This window comes from Salvelinus alpinus, chromosome 10 (genome assembly GCF_045679555.1).
Source record: "Salvelinus alpinus chromosome 10, SLU_Salpinus.1, whole genome shotgun sequence".
NCBI classification, from domain to species: Eukaryota; Metazoa; Chordata; class Actinopteri; order Salmoniformes; family Salmonidae; genus Salvelinus; species Salvelinus alpinus.
Window position 1 is genome coordinate 67,725,315 of NC_092095.1, and position 19,629 is coordinate 67,744,943.

At 43.2% G+C, this 19,629-nt stretch overlaps 2 protein-coding genes and 1 pseudogene across 2 annotated transcripts; all 3 read right to left on the reverse strand.

Annotated features, from left to right (window-relative positions):
* Positions 1 to 1,334: 1,334 nt before the first annotated feature.
* On the reverse strand, positions 1,335 to 2,399 carry LOC139531384 (phospholipid scramblase 2 pseudogene; annotated as a pseudogene).
* A 1,018-nt stretch (positions 2,400 to 3,417) lies between these two features.
* On the reverse strand, positions 3,418 to 11,889 carry hsf2bp (heat shock transcription factor 2 binding protein). The gene is made up of 8 exons (XM_071327840.1): positions 11,781 to 11,889; positions 8,115 to 8,262; positions 7,858 to 7,961; positions 7,311 to 7,490; positions 6,189 to 6,333; positions 5,582 to 5,699; positions 4,701 to 4,804; positions 3,418 to 4,289 (listed from the first exon to the last, which is right to left on the reverse strand). The coding sequence occupies exons 1-8, from the start codon at positions 11,829 to 11,831 to the stop codon at positions 4,030 to 4,032; spliced, it is 1,110 nt and encodes a 369-aa protein (XP_071183941.1). The 5' UTR covers positions 11,832 to 11,889; the 3' UTR covers positions 3,418 to 4,029.
* A 1,550-nt stretch (positions 11,890 to 13,439) lies between these two features.
* Positions 13,440 to 18,418, reverse strand: orc4 (origin recognition complex, subunit 4). The gene is made up of 13 exons (XM_071330666.1): positions 18,039 to 18,418; positions 17,635 to 17,711; positions 16,927 to 17,017; positions 16,747 to 16,822; positions 16,546 to 16,631; positions 16,416 to 16,464; positions 16,163 to 16,314; positions 15,643 to 15,816; positions 15,421 to 15,507; positions 15,224 to 15,332; positions 15,020 to 15,115; positions 14,867 to 14,934; positions 13,440 to 13,821 (listed from the first exon to the last, which is right to left on the reverse strand). Exons 1-13 carry the CDS (start codon positions 18,093 to 18,095, stop codon positions 13,639 to 13,641), a joined length of 1,305 nt encoding a protein of 434 aa, XP_071186767.1. The 5' UTR covers positions 18,096 to 18,418; the 3' UTR covers positions 13,440 to 13,638.
* Positions 18,419 to 19,629: the final 1,211 nt, after the last annotated feature.

The following is a 19,629-nucleotide window of genomic DNA, read 5'->3' on the forward strand; positions in this document are numbered from 1 at the left end:
GCATTGGAATTCTACTGTATATATGACACACAGGAAATACACAAATTCAATACACTGTAATATAATATAATGGAATACAATACAAAGTAAACACACACATTCACACACACAGTACCCTGTGACATGTATAGCCTACTGTCTGGCCATGTAATGTAAATTGTGTCCTATGTCCCACTATTCAATAGGATGATGGCTGTTAGGATGAAGCTTGCCCTGCTTCTGTTGTTTACGGAACCCACGGGACCTTGTAACTTTGTAGTTGTTTTGTTGTTACTGAAGCCAGGGACCTTGTAACCTTGTAGTTGTTTTGTTGTTACTGAAGCCAGGGACCTTGTAACCTTGTAGTCGTTTTGTTGTTACTGAACCCCGGGACCTTAGAGCCTTGTAGTTGTTTTGTTGTTACTGAACCCCTGTCCTATGTCCCACTATTCAATAGGATGATGGCTGTTAGGATGAAGCTTGCCCTGCTTCTGTTGTTACTGAAGCCAGGGACCTTGTAACCTTGTAGTTGTTTTGTTGTTACTGAAGCCAGGGACCTTGTAACCTTGTAGTTGTTTTGTTGTTACTGAACCCCGGGACCTTAGAGCCTTGTAGTTGTTTTGTTGTTACTGAACCCCGGGACCTTAGAGCCTTGTAGTTGTTTTGTTGTTACTGAACCCCGGGACCTTAGAGCCTTGTAGTTGTTTTGTTGTTACTGAACCCCGAGAACCCCGGGACCTTAGAGCCTTGTAGTTGTTTTGTTGTTACTGAACCCCGGGACCTTAGAGCCTTGTAGTCGTTTTGTTGTTACTGAACCCCGGGACCTTAGAGCCTTGTAGTTGTTTTGTTGATGCTGAGAAGTAGGAAGTTGTTTAAGATGGAGAATAACACTGGGGAGAGGACTGTCCTTTGGGAGCACCGTTAGATATACACAATGAGAGAACTGTCCCTTTGGGAGCACCGTTAGATATACACAATGAGAGAACTGTCCCTTTGGGAGCACCGTTAGATATACACAATGAGACAACTGTCCCTTTGGGAGCACCGTTAGATATACACAATGAGAGAACTGTCCCTTTGGGAGCACCGTTAGATATACACAATGAGAGAACTGTCCCTTTGGGAGCACCGTTAGATATACACAATGAGAGAACTGTCCCTTTGGGGAGCACCGTTAGATATACACAATGAGAGAACTGTCCCTTTGGGAGCACCGTTAGATATACACAATGAGAGGGATTTGGAGTTGTTGATTTTGACATGCAACTTTATTGTAGGTCTACTGTAATTTTGATGCGTGATCATTCTGAAAGTACTTCACAATACACTAAGGATAGTCGGCACAGAGTAAAAGTTCAATGTTTCTTGTCTCCTTTCCTTTCCTCAAAATACAGGAAATCAATCAGGAAGCAGGCTCCCAGCAGCACAGCCTTCATCTTCACATCCAGGTCCATTGGGAACACGATTCCAAAATGATCTGCGTCCGTGTAGGCTTCGCGCAGGAAGCCGGACCACTGCTTACTGATGTGTCCTATCAACATTGAGTCATCCAGAGTCTTCACCTCAAATGTGACGTCTCTGCAACAACTACAGAAAAACAGCGGCCCTTTGATCCTCAGCTGAGGCTGTCTCCTCTCGTTCAGCACAGTGAGTTTGGGCAGGAACGGGTGACACTCCTGCACCACATACCCTATTGGAATACCGGGGGGACTCTGCACCTCCAGGTCTTGCAGGCAGCAGGGGAAGCAGCAGTAGCTGCACGCAAGAGGGCGCATCAGGGTCAACACCTCCTGCCCCAGGTTGTCCTGGATGTGAAAGGTGAAAGGTCGGCTGGGGCCAAAGCACTGTAGGGTGCAGCAGTTGTTCTCCTCTTCCGCCAGAAACACTTGTTGCCCGATACTGTTCTTCACAATGTAGGAATTTCTAACCTCCCAACTCAGCAGTTCGGCCAGATGAAAAGTCTGATGGACGAGAAGCTGGTCGACATGAATCAGGTATTCCAGTCCTGGGGGGCAGCCGGTGGGTCGGAGATCAGGCGGTGGGGCAGGCATCCTCGCAGGGAATGGAGGGGGCACGTAGCCTGGGGGTACTGGCGGGATTCCGGGGTTCGTGGACGCGGGGTAGACAGCATTAGGGTGTCCGAAAGGGGCAGGCATCATCGGAGGAGCGGAAGGGGTCATGTATCCAGGTGGTGGGAATCCAGGGTTTATGGGAGCTGGGTAGACAACATTGTGTGGTCCGAGAGAGGCAGGCATCATCGTATGAACCGGTGGGGCTGAAGGTGTCAGGTTGCTTGGGGGTGGTGGCACCACGGTGGGCGCTGGGTACACAGCATTGTGACCAGGCGGCACGTCTTTGGAGTAAGCTGGGGCCGGGGGTAACCGTCCTGAGTCGGTGTCGCCATGTCCTTTGGAGGCCATTGAAACGATGCACTGCCACGTTCTACAAGATCAAACAAGACACCAAAAATGTTCTTCCTTATTTTTTAACTACAAAACCAAGTTACACCTTTATAGCTTCACACGCTCTGACACATACATGTTCTACAAGTTAGCAAGGTATTGGAAACACATCTCTTCTGAGTGTAAGCAAGTTCCTGTTGGTTCTTGAGAGGATTTGCAAATGACTATTATTAGCAGAGATCCTCAGCGGACACAGTCCAGCCCAGTCTTTTAGCCCTCTCATCTTGAGTGTACAGTAACACTTCAGAGATCCTCAGCGGAGGACACAGTCCAGCCCAGTCTTTTAGCCCTCTCATCTTGAGTGTACAGTAACACTTCAGAGATCCTCAGCGGACACAGTCCAGACCAGTCTTTTAGCCCTCTCATCTTGAGTGTACAGTAACACTTCAGAGATCCAACCATGTTGGGAATGGAGGTCGGTCAGAATATGGAAATGTTTTGTAACTTTGAAATGGACTGTAACTCAACAGACTGAGGCTTGACTGTATATGTACACAGAGATTTACTTGCTTCAAAACCCTACAGCCTGTTGTACACGTGCCGAGTCAGCTTACTCAGTGTCATCCCCCTCAGACACTGAAAGGCTTATCCACTTTAGGTGGCTCCTAATGATCAGGCCAATCTCTACGTCATAATCTGTTTATCTGGGAGTCGGAGGCTCAGTTGGTAGAGCATGGAGCTTGCAACGCCAGGGTTGTGGGTTCGATTCCCACGGGGGGACCAGTATGAAAATGTATGAAAATGTATGCCTGTACTGTAAGTGGCTGTGGATAAGAGCGTCTGCTAAATGACTGACATGTAAACGTAGGTGGAGTGAGGGAGTCACGTGTGAGGTGGTGCAGGATATGGAGGTGGGAGAACAGGACAGTCAGACAAATTCATACACACAAACCGCTCCTAACCTGGTAAAAATAGGCTACATATCATATATAAATGAATGTTCATTTGGAAAAGTTTTGAATAACATTTTATTGTCTGTAACAATGGTAGAACACAACACACAAAAATAACCTATCCTCCATTGTTACTTGACCTCAAGGTATTTGACCTAATGAAATAAGGCCATGAGGCTGATATGGTATTAGCTGGTATTAGGTCAACAGGCTAACAGGTAGAAACAGATCCAACTCACCTGACAACAGTAGATAAATATTTTAAACAAACAGAATGCTTCTCTTTAACATATGGCAAGTAAAAGTCATCCTTGCTTTGGACTATGTCAACAAGTTTTCATTTGAGCTATTTGTTGATTTTGTTGACATACACAATTTTGTAGTTCTAATGTATGTTCTATGTATGGGTTATGAATGTGTTATGGAGCCCTTATGTACAGTTACGGGGTTCTACTGGTCCGGAACTTCTGCTGTGGTGGGATAGGAACCAACCTGACTAAGTCCCTGGACCCGGAGGAAAAGCAAGAAAGGGACACGATGGAACCAACCTCTTCCACAGTGCACCATGGGAGCTCTCCTCAGTAGAGCTCTCTCTAATCAGAGAAACGTTTACTCTACAGTAGGAAAGCATTATCATCATCACGTGAGTGGGATGTGTCGCTAGTGCTGTGTGTTTAACTTTGGGTTGGATGTATTTATACATGTACTTGGTCAGAGGAGGAGGTGCCGTGGGGGTCCAGGAAGGAGGCGCGGAGGGAGCCCAGGTCATCCAGTGTCTCCTGGGCCGTCTGCCTCAGGGCCGGGTGGCGGCTGGAGGTGGCCAGCATGCGTATGCGCTCCAGCGGGAGAAGGGGGTCGTCCAGCAGCAGCCCGGGCCCCACCAGGGACACCGCCTCCTCCAGCAGCACTGACTGGAGCAGCCGCAGGGCGTGGAGGCATACCTCAGAGTCCCCGTCTCAGGAGGGGAAGAGGGGTCGGGAGAGAGGACGACAAGAGGGAGCAAAAAGAGAGAGATAGAATGAAACAGAGAGGGCGAGGGAAGAGAGGAGGGGCAGAATCAGACAGAAGCAGAGTGAGAGGAAGGGAAAAGAGAGAGTAAGAGAGAGAGGGAGAGAGATACAGTCTTAATCCTCCTAACTGACCACAACACATGAACCCTTCTTCACTGATCTGAGTTAAACACACTGATGCCAGCTCTCTGACCTCTGAATCAGGCTCTCTCTATCGGACACACACTGGACTCTTGGACGATTAGCCCCATTGTGGGCTATAAGAGATCCAAATGAACAAACAAATGCTTTTGAATGCACACATTTTATAACGACAAATACAAAGCACACAAGCCCACCCCTCACTCCCCTCTTACCTTCCAAAAGGGTCCAGATGAGAGTGAGAAGTCCTGGAAACTCCCTGATATACTTCAGTCCCTTTACACTGATACTGACATTATACAGAGCCATCAGCATCAACCTGTAACACAGAGAAACTACAATAACCATCATCATTCATCCACTTGCAGATAAACTACAACAACCATCAGCATCCACCTGCAGATAAACTACAATAACCATCATCATTCATCCACCTGCAGATAAACTACAATAACCATCATCATTCATCCACCTGCAGATAAACTACAATAACCATCATCATTCATCCGCCTGCAGAAAAACTACAATAACCATCATCGTTCATCCACCTGCAGATAAACTACAATAACCATCATCATTCATCCACCTGCAAATAAACTACAATAACCATCATCATTCATCCACCTGCAGATAAACTACAATAACCATCATCATTCATCCACCTGCAGATAAACTACAATAACCATCATCATTCATCCACCTGCAAATAAACTACAATACCCATCATCATTCATCCACCTGCAGAGAAACTACAATAACCATCATCATTAATCCACCGGCAGATAAACTACAATAACCATCATCATTCATCCACCTGCAGATAAACTACAATACCCATCATCATTCATCCACCTGCAGAGAAACTACAATAACCATCATCATTAATCCACCTGCAGATAAACTACAATAACCATCATCATTCATCCACCTGCAGAGAAACTACAATGCCTAGTTAATGTATTATTGCAGGTATCATTTGATCTGGATTCAAATGGCTGTGTGTATTGATGTTGGGTCGGCCAACATAACTGCTGAGGAGACCGTGTGTGTGTGTATGATTATTAATGTGAGTGATTTAGAAGTCCTCCAGTCTTACACTTTGAGTTTGGGGAAGACCCCAGGCTTCAGGAGCTCCAGCAGCTGCATCAGAGTCTCCAGGAGGACGTGGGCGGAGCTGGACAGGTAGTCCCGCCCACACGTCACCGCCGCCACGTCTGAGTGGATAATCAAACAGCAGAGAGGTCACCGATTGGAGCGCTAAAGATGTTAACGCTGAGCAGGGTGTGCCATTTATTATAAACTGGGTGGTTCCAGCCCTGAATGCTGATTGGCTGACAGTCGTGGTATATCAGACCATATTCCACGGGTATGACAAAACATTTATTTTTACTGCTCTAATTATGTTGGTAACCAGTTTATAATAGCAATAAGGCACCTCGGGGGTTTGTGGTATATGCCAATATACCACGGCTAAGAGCTGTGTCCAGGCACTCGTTAGAACAGCCCTTAGCTGTGGTATATTGGCCATATACCACACCCCCTCATGACTTATTGCTTAATTATATGATGCAAAATATGTTATATAACACAGCATAGACTGGAATAACTCACAGTGAGATGGTGTAATTATAAACTGTGGTTATCAAAATACATTCAATAGACAGTTTGGATGGCATGCCATGGTGGCATAGCCGCACACTCACTGGTGACGACTCCGGCCAGCGCCAGAACAAACTGGTGCTCATGGGAATTGGAGTCTTGCTGCTCGGCCTTGGCCTCCCCATCCAGAGACTTGACAAAGCTCTCCAGGGTCTGGCCCGCCACACTCAGGAAGGACTGCAGTTTACCCTACAATCAGAGTAATGAGGCAGGGTCAGAGGTGGCCAGAGGGAGAGGGGAGGAATTAAGGAGGGGAACAAGGAGGGTGATGGAAGAGGACAAAGGCAAAGAGAACCAGGACATGGACTATAGTTCAAAGAGAACCAGGACATGGACTAGAGTTCAAAGAGAACCAGGACATGGACTAGAGTTCAAAGAGAACCAGGACATGGACTAGAGTTCAAAGAGAACCAGGACATGGACTAGAGTTCAAAGAGAACCAGGACATGGACTGGAGTTCAAAGAGAACCAGGACATGGATTAGAGTTCAGAGAACCAGGACATGGACTATAGTTCAAAGAGAACCAGGACATGGACTATAGTTCAAAGAGAACCAGGACATGGACTGGAGTTCAAAGAGAACCAGGACATGGACTAGAGTTCAGAGAACCAGGACATGGACTATAGTTCAAAGAGAACCAGGACATGGACTATAGTTCAAAGAGAACCAGGATATGGACTGGAGTTCAAAGATAACCAGGACATGGACTGGAGTGGAAAGCATCAGAGGCAGAGGAATAGGTTCAGATGAGTGCTGACCCCTAATTTTTTTTATTTAATTTTCTTTCACCTTTATTTAACCAGGTAGGCCAGTTGAGAACAAGTTCTCATTTACTACTGCGACCTGGCCAAGATAAAGCAAAGCAGTGCGACAAAAACAACAACACAGAGTTACACATAAACAAACGTACAGTCAATAACACAAATTAAAGAAAAATTTAAAAATCTATGTAATCTATGTAAATTGACCCCTGGGCCATTGGTACTTCTGTGTCAGCGCAATACAGTAAAAATCCACCAAGTCTATTAAAGGGTGTGATGAAGCTACTGTCATCATGTTATAGCTATCCAGTCCTCTCAGATCTCCACAGGTGTGTAAGCGGCTAGGGGGTTGGTTTGGAATTGGGTGAAAGGTTTTGTACGGTCTGTGGATGAATGCCTCTCACATCGGCCAGGATGTCTTTGACTGCTTCCTCCTTACTGGAGGTGCTCCACAGCAGGGTGCAGGAGGCAGCCCCCAGCCCAGTACAGAACTCAGCCTGCTGCTGCAGCTGCTCCCGACTCTCCCATAGCTGCTCCCTCAGAACCAGCTTCTCCTGCAGGGGCATGCAGCAGATAGGTAAACACTCAGACACACACACTTACATGCATACACACACACTTACACTCATACACACACACACTTACACGCACACACACCTACACTCATACCCACACATACTTGTCCCAGGAACCATCTTCTTCTCTGGGCCTACAAGTAAGGCCTTAAGACATACTCTGTCACACACAATGTTACCTAGGGAACAGGTTACCCTATCCATAGACTCAAGTTAGACTTTAGTTAATATCCCTCCATCTCTCACCTCTCTCTTTAATATCCCTCCATCTCTCACCTCTCTCTCTTTAATATCCCTCACCTCTCTCTTTAATATCTCTCACCTCTCTCTCTTTAATATCCTTCACCTCTCTCTTTAATATCCCTCCATCTCTCACCTCTCTCTCTTTCTGACACTCGCTCTGCGCTGCGTCCAGGCGAGAGCGAAGGTGCAGACACTCCTGTCTCAGTTGTTCCTGCTCCTGACCAAGGCGCTCCTTCACTACACACACACACACACACACACACACACACACACACACACGATTTTCCCTTTCACTGTTTAGGCTATTTCCCAATACCAACATTCATGTTATTCATTAACTGCCCACTTGTATGATAACATCCGCGTAGAGCCATTTCAAGGGCAGCTTACTTGTCTCTGCAGCACGGGCTTTCTGCAGCATCTCAATCAGGTCTCCATTCACTACTTTGGGTAAGAACTCTCGGAGCTGCATGACCTCTGTAGTCAATCTCTCCAAGTCTCTTTTTCTGATTTGGACCAGGCCTTCTCGGCTGTCAACCTAGAACAGAAAATCAATAGCCAGTCATGTGAATAAATATTTTATTACAGTTTTACTTGATTTTTGCAAGGTGTGGCTTATTTTTGCCAATGTGCCAGGCAAATACACTACCGTTCAAAAGTTTGAGGTCACTTTAGAAATGTTCACTTTAGAAATGTCCTTGTTTTTGAAAGAAAAGCACATTTTTGGTCCATTAAAATAACATCAAATTGATCAGAAATACAGTGTAGACATTGTTAATGAAGGCCAGTATCCCTGAGTCGCCTCTTCACTGTTGATGTTGAAACTGGTGTTTTGCGGGTACTATTTAATTAAGCTGCCAGTTGAGGGATATGTTTCTCAAACTAGACACTCTAATGTACTTGTCCTCTTGCTCAGTTGTACACCGGGGCCTCCCACTCCTCTTTCTATTCTGGTTAGAGACCGTTTGTGCTGTTCTGTGAAGGGAGTAGTACACAGCCTTGTACGAGATCTTCAGTTTCTTGGCAATTTCTCACATGGAATAGCCTTCATTTCTCAGAACATGAATAGACTGATGAGTTTTAGAAGAAAGATCTTTGTTTCTAGCTATTTTGAGCCTGTAATCAAACCCACAAATGCTGATGCTCCAGATACTCAACTAGTTTAAAGAAGGCCAGTTTTATTACTTCTTTAATCAGTCAACCGTTTTCAGCTTTGCTAACATAATTGCAAAATGGTTTTCTAATGATAAATTAACCTTTTAAAATGATAAACTTGGATTATCTAACACAACGTGCCATTGGAACACAGGAGTGATGGTTGGTGATAATGTGCCTCTGTACACCTATGTAGATATTCCATTAAGAAATTCTGCCGTTTCCTGCTACAATAGTCATTTACAACATTAACAATGTCTACACAGTATTTCTGATCAATTGTATATTATTTTAATGGACCAAAAATGTGCTTTTCTTTCAAAATCAAGGACATTTCTAAAGGACCCCAAACCTTTAAACAGTAGTGTATGTGTATGCATTAGTCATATATGTAGTCTCCCTAGGCAAAAAGGGGTGCCTTCACAATGTGAAAAATGCTCCTAGTGCTGTTGCCCTAGGTCTGGGATTTCCTGAGACTATCATATCTGTAATATTAGGTGGTGTGTAGTAGTCATATCTGTAATATTAGGCGGTATGCTGTAGTGATATCTGTAATATTAGATGGTGTGTAGTAGTCATAGCTGTAATATTAGGTGGTATGCTGTAGTCATATCTGTAATATTAGGCAGTATGCAGTAGTCATATCTGTAATATTAGGTGGTATGCAGTAGTCATAGCTGTAATATTAGGTGGTATGCTGTAGTCATATCTGTAATATTAGGCAGTATGCAGTAGTCATAGCTGTAATATTAGGTGGTATGCTGTAGTCATATCTGTAATATTAGATGGTATGCAGTAGTCATAGCTGTAATATTAGATGGTGTGCAGTAGTCATATCTGTAATATTAGGTTTTCATTTAAGAGTCCCTGTATACAGTTGTGACCAAAAGCTTTGAGAATGACACAAATATTAATTTTCACAAAGTCTGCTGCCTCAGTTTGTATGATGGCAATTTGCATATACTCCAGAATGTTATGAAGAGTGATCAGATGAATTGCAATTAATTGCAAAGTCCCTCTTTGTCATGCAAAGGATCTGAATCCCCCCAAAAACATTTCCACTGCATTTCAGCCCTGCCACAAAAGGACCAGCTGACATCATGTCAGTGATTCTCTCGTTAACACAGGTGTGAGTGTTGACGAGGACAAGGCTGGAGATCACTCTGGCATGCTGATTGAGTTTGAATAACGGACTGGAAGCTTCAAAAGGAGGGTGGTGCTTGGAATCATTGTTCTTCCTCTGTCAATCATGGTTACCTGCAAGGAAACACGTGCCGTCATCCTTGCTTTGCACAAAAAGAGCTTCACAGGCAAGGATATTGCTGCCAGTAAGATTGCACCTAAATCAACCATTTATCGGATCATCAAGAACTTCAAGGAGAGTGGTTCAATTGTTGTGAAGAAGGCTTCAGGGTGCCCAAGAAAGTCCAGCAAGCGCCAGGACCGTCTCCTACATTTGATTCAGCTGCGGGATCGGGACACCACCAGTACAGAGCTTGCTCAGGAATGGCAGCAGGCAGGTGTGAGTGCATCTGCACGCACAGTGAGGCGAAGACTTTTGGAGGATGGCCTGGTGTCAAGAACGGCAGCAAAGAAGCCACTTATCTCCAGGAAAAACATCAGGGACAGACTGATATTCTGCAAAAGGTACAGGGATTGGATTGCTGAGGACTGGGGTAAAGTCATTTTCTCTGATGAATCCCCTTTCCGATTGTTTGGGGCATCCGGAAAAAAGCTTGTCCGGAGAAGACAAGGTGAGCGCTACAATCAGTCCTGTGTCATGCCAACAGTAAAGCATCCTGAGACCATTCATGTGTGGGGTTGCTTCTCAGCCAAGGGAGTGGGCTCACTCACAATTTTGCCTAAGAACACAGCCATGAATAAAGAATGGTACCAACACATCCTCCGAGAGCAACTTCTCCCAACCATCCAGGAACAGTTTGGTGAAGAACAATGCCTTTTCCAGCATGATGGACCACCTTGCCATAAGGCAAAAGTGACAACTAAGTGGCTCGGGGAGCAAAACATTGATATTTTGAGTCCATGGCCAGGAAACTCCCCAGACCTTAATCCCATTGAAAATTTGTGGTCAATCCTCAAGAGGCGGGTGGACAAACAAAACCCCACAAATTCTGACAAACTCCAAGCATCAAATATGCAAGAATGGGCTGCCATCAGTCAGGATGTGGCCCAGAAGTTAATTGACAGCATGCCAGGGCAGATTGCAGAGGTCTTGAAAAAGAAGGGTCAACACTGCAAATATTGACTCTTTGCATCAATCTCATGTAATTGTCAATAAAAGCCTTTGACACTTGTGAAATTCTTGTAATTATAATTCAGTATTCCATAGTAACATCTGACAAAAATATCTAAAGACACTGAAGCAGCAAACTTTGTGGAAATTAATATTTGTGTCATTCTCAAAACTTTTGGCCATGACTGTACATACAATTCACTAGAAGCAGACCATCTTTGCTAGCTCTGTAATAGTTAATGCAGTTCTGGCATCTAGTGGACAAATCTGAAAATTACAATGTAAATTTCCTGGACAAGGACGGACTTCAGGTAAGTTATCTCTTCACACGACAAATAACGGGCTCGCTCTTGACCAGCCCGAAATAGTAACCTAATCCAACATTACTCACCTACAAGTCTAGCTGACAGTGACTCTTCAACTTTGTTTGCTGAGATGGTTGTTACAAAGAGATAACTTACTTGTGAATAAGTAGTAACTTCATCTTCATGTAAGTACCTGTGTATTCGTGTCTGGTTAGCTCTTGTTAGCTAGCTAGTTACAGTAGCAAGCGTAGCTAGCAAACGTGCTAGCAAACATGGAAGCTAATTTGCGAGCTCAATATTTTTGTTTTACTATAGTGATAGTCAAAAATATGATATAAATACCTTTCTTTTCTTGCACAAAGCCAACATTTTTGTGTCTATTGCTTGAGTCATTTTTAATTCCTTGGAGGTTTGTTTTGAGGTGAGTTTAGTGCACTTGCCACTAGTGATGGGCATTCCGAGTCTTTTCGGTGAGCAGAGCCGGCTCATTTGGCTCCGTTCAGGTAAAAGAGCCGGCTCATTTGGCTCCGTTCAGGTAAAAGAGCCGGTTCATTTGGCTCCCAAATGGCTCCTCGTTCAAAATGCTTAAAAATATATCTAGAATCAAGGAAAACGTGCAAATCTCCAATTTAAATCACAAAAAGTAGGTTACCATTATGTCAGATCGTGAAATGCACGTTCAAATGCATTTTTACCTGGATCAATTATTCAGTTATTTTTAACGCACTGCACATTTTAGGATGGACCAGAATGACGCGCTCTCCCCACTATTGTTTCTGCAGTGAGAATTCACCCTCTTTAGATAATTATTTAGTAACATATTTGCAGGTAATCGTTGTTTTGAAAAAAAAATATCTGTTTGTAGCTGTATGTAAATCACCAAAAAGATCCGTTCAAAAAGAGCCGTTCGTTTTTTTCTAAGGTTTATTGGTGGAATGTTTAATTACTCCAGCATAACTTCCGATAATCATACGTAATCTCTATGCAACGGCACTGTTTCACTAGGACACCAGTATCTTTTGTAAAGATACACCCACCCCCAAACATCTTCCTGCACTATGACCCCTGGGCCCTGACCTACATCATGTCACGTTTGACCTTTCTAGCTTCCAGTGGGCTAGCTACAGTTTACAGTGATTAGTTTCAAGAGTTCCTCCGTCATGTACTAAAAATCTACAGTACTCGCCGTATATTTGACCTCTCTCATGGTTCAAATGTCTCATTCTCTCTGGTCGTGCTGTTGTTAGTGTACGAACGCAGTGCGGCGGCTGGACCTCCTAATCAAGAACTTGTCGTATGTCCGAGACCAGCCCCTCACGCCTCATGGAGGGGGCAGTGTCTCCGCTGACCGGGCATCCACTGGTTCTACAGAGGGGAGCCATGTTCTTGAGGATTGTGGTCGACTGAGTGGTAGCTGCAGATGGAGAAACTACCACATCACGTTCATTAGAACAGGTACTGACTGTTGAATGACAGCCCTTCATCAGCCCAATACACACACACCTTATCTTTTGAGCTAGTCCTTCAGTCGTAGTGATGTCCGGGTGGATTCTACAGTTAACTGAAGTGTCCTGCTCCCTGAGAGGAGCGAAAGGTGCAGAAGGCTGTGCAGTACGCTGGTGAGGACACCGGCATCAATGAAGAGATGCAGGTCTTCCAGACCCCAGAACCTGTAAAAGTGCTACATCTCTCCTCTAGCATGGTAAACACATTTAATGCAAAACTTCATTAAACTGACACTACTGTTCAGGAGTATTACATTTTCTTATTTTCTGAGTGACATTGACAATTATGCGTTCATCTTTGCATTAATTTCAGATGCCTGGTTGTTAAATATAGTACAGAGAAAGTGTATGCTATTCCCCCTGACATAAAGCATAATGATTGCTCAATGTGAATGGTTTTGTAACCTGTAATGTCAGTTCCAAAACAGACCAATAGATGGCACTAGATGGCATTTAGCATTGAATACGTCTTAGGTTCCAAGAACTGGTACACTGATGACCAAAACAATTGCTTTATTCAATTCAAGTACAGCCAAATATTTACATTTACACACAAGGAATGAACACATGGCAGAAACATTTGTCAGGTCATTCATTGTCTGTCCCTGAGGACAGGGTCCAGGCCACAGTCCCATATCTTTCATCGTTTTTTTCAAAACTGCCCCACTGGACCCAATATAGAAGAATATGTACCTTTAACCAAAAGCAGACATGGCCCACTGTTTGACATCTGTGGGGCATTGTGGGTATTTCTGCAGGGCCTCCATGATCTGGCTGTGGTTTAACATAAGTTTCATCAGCTGGAACTCCTTCTGGATCTTAGCTGTGGAGCTGTCCATAGACTTAATCAGCTCCAACTGCTGCAGGTGTTCAAACGCCTGGAACAGAGTGTTATTGGGTTGAATAAATCTTGAGTATCAAAGAATACAATAGCCACATGTATGCCAAGACTGTATGTATTACAATCAACTTTAGTCAGGGTTATTACAGAGAAGGGACAAACAGCAGCATTATATACTGAACAAAAATAAAACGCAACAACCAACAATTTTACTAAGTTACAGTTCATGTAAGGAAATCAGGCCATTTAAATAAATAAATTCGGCCCTAATCTATGGATTTCATATGGCTGGGCAGGGGCGCATCCATGGGTGGATAGGCCCAGCCAATCCAAATGAGTTTTTCCCCACAAAAGGGCTCTATTAGAGACAGAAATAATCCTCTGTTTCATCAGCTATCCGGGTGGCTGGTCTCAGACGATCCCGCAGGTTAAGAAGCCGGATGTGGAGGTCCTGGGCTGGTGTGGTTACACGTGGTCTGCGGTTGTGAGGCCGTACTGCAAAATTCTCAAAAATGCCGTTGAAGGTGGCTTATGGTAGAGAAATTAACATTCAATTCTCTGGCAACAGTTCTGGTGGACATTCCTGCAGTCAGCATGCCAATTGCACACTCCCTCAAAACTTGAGACATCTGTGGAATTGTGTTGTGTGACAAAACTGCACATTTTAGAGTGGCCTTTTATTGTCCCCAGCAAAAGGTGCACCTGTGTAATGATCAAGCTGTTTAAACATCTTAATATGCCACACCTGTCAGGTGGATGGATTATCTTGGCAAAGGAGAAATGCTCACTAACAGGGATGTAAACAAATTTGTGCACAAAATAACAGAAATAAGCTTTATGTACGTTTGGAACATTTCTGGGATCTTTTATTTCAGCTCATGAAACATGACCTGACTAGACTTTACATGTTGCGTTTATATTTTTGTTCAGTATACATCAACATTCAGCACAAATCCACTCTTCTTCATTGTGAAATAAACTTACCTTGAGAACGAGCTACAAAAACATGATAGGATCTTTATGAAATATACTATTGGAAGGGTCTGATGTCATTCTACTGAGACCATGTCATGCAGACCCACCTTTATGACGACTGGCTTGTCAAAGTTATGGATAGAACGGGATTTCCTCTGCAGGAATTTCTTGAACTCTGACAAAAATAAAATATCTATTAACACAAACGTATGTCATTCCCAACAATTACACACCAGCTCTTACTAACTGTTGATCCTTACCATTGTGAACCATCTGGAAGTTAAACGGCTCTCCTTCATAGATGTCATTCAAGTGTTTCATGGCAATTATCAGGCACAGTTCAAGAATGGACAGGCCTGGAAAGATCAACAAAGCAAAATGCAGGCCAAATGATCAATGTTTTATCAAATGGTCATACGTCCATCAAAGAAATCCTCTAATAATGACTTTAGGCTTTAAATTACCATGAAGAATGTTTGCTTTAGAGTCCACCATACAGACTCTACTGGCCTCCAGAAGATCAGTGGGCTTGATGGCAGGTTTAGATGCACTCACACGGCTCAGAGCCAGCATCTGCAGAGAGGGGTCCACACACACAAAGCAACATTCAGAGTTTTTTTCCCCCACTCTTTGCTTTAAAACTACAGATACAAACTCTTACCAGTAACAAGTGCAAGGAACGGAAGTCTTTGCTGGAGTTATAATGTCTTTGTAAGACGTCCACCACTGGTTGGTCTTCACATAGCGTCTGAAATAAAGTCAGGAAGCATCGTGAGTAAGAAGAAAAATACCTTTCAGATAAAGCCAACTACAGCACATCACAAATCTAGTACTGTTAAAAAAATATATATAATAATAGTTTGCAGTCCTGGACTGGCCTCACCTTGATGCCGTCATTCCACTCGTCATAGAACTTGGTGTCGGGGAAGTCTTGTGGCAGGCTGAGCTGTGAGCGGACGTTGTCCAGGTACTGTATGAAGCTCAGGGAGCTGAGCAGGTGAATCTGTCTGTGGCTGAACCTGGACTTGACCCTCTTCTCTAGCAGCTCCAGGACATCCTGCAGCAAGCAGAGATGAGACCAGTTGTGATCACCAGAGAAGAGGATGAAAGAGAAGAAGGTAGAGTACAGTAAAGTCACAGGAGACTGAGGGGAGGATGGCTCATAATGCCTGGAATGGAGTAAACAGAATGGTATCAAACACATGCAAACCATGTGTTCAATGCCATTCAATTTATTCTGTTCCAGCCATTACTTAGAGCCTGTCCTCCCCAATTAAGGTACCACCTGTGAGTAGAGTAGAATATAATTAGATTGAAACCTATCCTTTTGAAACTAAAACGAGTTAATCACTGGAGAGGTCTAAAAGCTAGATAGTACACAACTGTGGTAGAAGAGACCCTACCAGTCTGCAGGTGAGGCCGATCACAGCGATGGGAGCCTGGGCAGACTGGGAGACATCCAGGAGGTTGTAGAGCAGAGTCTGGTTCTTATGGTGGGCAAACAGGTCAAACTCATCCAGAATGAAGAGGACAGGCCGACTGCTGCTACGATCACCTGGGACAAAGAGAGAACAGTACACTGTAGAGCCATACTGTCAGCATAAAAAGGGAGGATTCTTCAAAATTATAGTGAGGGCAATGTGCAGAAATGATTACCTTTCTTTAACGCCTCAAGAAGGAAGGCCAGGTTTTCTGCAAAACTACCCTGAAATTAACAATAAAATAAAGAGCAAGTTATAAATTGCAAAGGTACAAAACATACAGCATAACTTCTGTAAACACTTACAAACACTTTGTCTCCAACAACATTCTCCAGATTGAGCTGGCGTGTGATTTCTTTGAGCGCTATTCTATCATCAGTCTGTAAAAGACCTAGAAAGACAGAGAAGAATTGTTGGAGAGAGAATCAACAGACAGTGCAGAAACAGACAGAATCAACAGACACAGAAACAAACATAGAAACAATCACAGACATCCTACTACCAACCATTCAGGTGGACAGGTAACACATTCTTATTGACATCCTTCACCTCCAGCAACTCTCTCAAGACACAGTTCAGGAGCTGGAGATAACAGAAGAAAGTCAACATGCATGACGACGACAATAGGAGTTGGCTATACAGCACAAACAGATCTGGGACAAGGCTATCCTCGTAGCATTCCATACCATTGTTTTCCCAGATCCCCTGGGTCCAACGATGAGTACAGAATTACTCTCTCCATGGACAGCTGTCCTCCTCAGCAGCTCCAGCAGGTGTCTGGAACATTAACACAAGGACCGTTACCCACAATGCCCCACTCTCTGCAGCTCAGTATACAACCTGGCCAATTGCCATGTTCAAAACAACTGGGAACTCTCCGACTTCAGGGCGTTCAAAACAAATGGGAACTTGGGGGAAAAAACGAGCTCCGACTGGGAAAAATCTATTTAAACTGTTATCCAACTCAGGAACTCAGGCCTCTTTCTAGAGCTCCGACCTCGTATTTCTGAAGTTCCCAGTTGTTTTGAACGCGGCCTGTGGCTGCCAAGGTGTAACGCGGTGTAACACTAGACAGCAAAAACACACAGAAACGACAGGTATAGGTGGGGCTGGAGCCAAATAATAAACAACAGCTGGGTCCTTGTGAAATTGAAAATCTGAACAGTTAAGTTTATTATGTTGAGACTTTCAGCCCCCAACAAAATGCACATTGCCATGATACATGACCTGTGGAGTACCCCTCATAAAACACACTTGTCATGTGTTATGGTAAATAGACCCAACTTATACCATTACCCTTACATTAATCAATCTGCTACAGTACAGTCAGTGAGTGTCACGTTTGTCAATTAATAAAACCTTAGTTAGCAGGTCAGCACCACCAAGGTACCTACTTGTGTTGTGATTCCATTCCCACTGGCTTTTCAGGAAGTCTCTGATGACAGAATCTCTCCCTCAATATCATCTGAACCTGAAAAATAAATCCATACTAAAAAGGGTTATTATTAAGTATTTGCGAGTAATGTTGTCCATGGGACATCATACCTTAATGTGTTACCTGGGTAAGTTATTTTTTTAAACATTTGTTTAACTAGGCAAGTCAGTTAAGAACAAATTCTTATTTACAATGACGGCCTATGAACAGTGGGTTAACTGCCTTGTTCAGGGGCAGAACGACAGATTTTTACCTTGGCAGCTCGGGGATTCGATCTAGCAAGGTCACCACAACCAACTAATAAATTGATCCATTACGTTGCCTGCTCAATGTAAACATTCAATAAAACAAACGAACACAAACCTGAGAAATACATTCGCCGACTGGCATGTGTGTTTCTTTCACTTTTCGTTTACTCATGGTGGCAACAGTCTAGAATGGACAAAACACAAGAGAGACTTGCGCTAAAGCTAACTACAGAAGCTAGCTAGCAAGCAACATGGCATGCAGTGCAAACAAAACGAAATATTTCTCTATTATGGTAACTAGCTGATGACTCGCCTTATAAAAATAAAAGTGTACGGTGAAACATATGACTGAGTGATATTTAAAAGTTTGGTGACGTTAATAATAATAATTAGTAACTTTTTTCCCGATGACAGTGGTCTAAGCGCGAAATTGAAATCTTTGCGAAGACATTTCTCATTTAACAATCACAACTCCAACCCACTTCCGGGTCACCTAATTATTGGACCTACAATAGGGGGCTATATTACTGCACAAAACAATCTACACACATTTAAATGAATAATTCCAGGATGTAAGATTCCCTGCATCTAATTAATATCAAATGTACTTAATCGGGGAGGGGATGTTCTCTTCCAACAGTGATTATCCTACCACAGCCACCGAGTTAGCGCTTATGATGGGAATGCATTATGAATGGTCCCGACCTTTTGGTACGCAGAAGTAGTAGTATGCTCATGGAAGCTTTACTTATTCTATGCCAGGTCAGACACATATGTGTTGAGCCTTTTATCAGTGGTGGAATAAGTACCCAATTGTCATAATAGAGTAAAAATTAAGATACCTTCATAGAAAATCACTCAAGTAAAAGTGAAAGTCACCCAGTAAAATACTACTTGAGAAAAAGTCTAAAAATATTTGGGTTTAAATATACTTAAGTATCAAAAGGGAAAGTATAAATAATTTGAAATAGCTTCTATTAGGTAATCCAAACGGCACAAATGTATTTTATTTTATTTTTTATTTACGGATAGCCAAGGGCATACTACAACATTCAGACATAATTTACAAAAGAAGCATTTGTGTTTAGTGAGTCAGCCGGATTGGGGGCAGTAGGGATGACAAGGGATGTTCTCTTGATAAGTGTGTGAATTTGACAATTTTCCTGTCGTGTTAAGCATTCAAAATGTAACAAGTACTTTAGGGTGTCAGGGAAAATGTATGGAGTACAAATTACATTATTTTCTTTAGGAATATAGTGGGAGTAAAAGTTGTCAAAAATATCAATAGTATAGTACAGACACCCCCCCAAAAAATGTTTTCCTTAAGTACTTTACACCACTGCTTTTTATTGAATCAGCAGAAGTGAAACGTGACAGATTTGTAATTTCATTTTAATGAATATCTGGACAGACACTTTTCTGTTGGGTTCCATAGTTGTGTAACACGATGTGTTTCTTGATTTTGCTCTTTGCTCTAGTCCTGTCAGAGAAACACACCTCCCCCCACTGTGCTCTCGGAAAATACGAAATGGAATCCTTGGGACATCCCAATTCTGACGTCACCCCTTTAAAGTTACAATTTAAAAGGACAAAGGCAAAGGTTCTAAGTTGATTTTTGTATTATGAATTAAAAAAATTAAAAAAATAAAAAAAAGTTTGATGTTGTCAAAAATAAATAAATTGGGGGGGGAAAGTAAAAAAATATT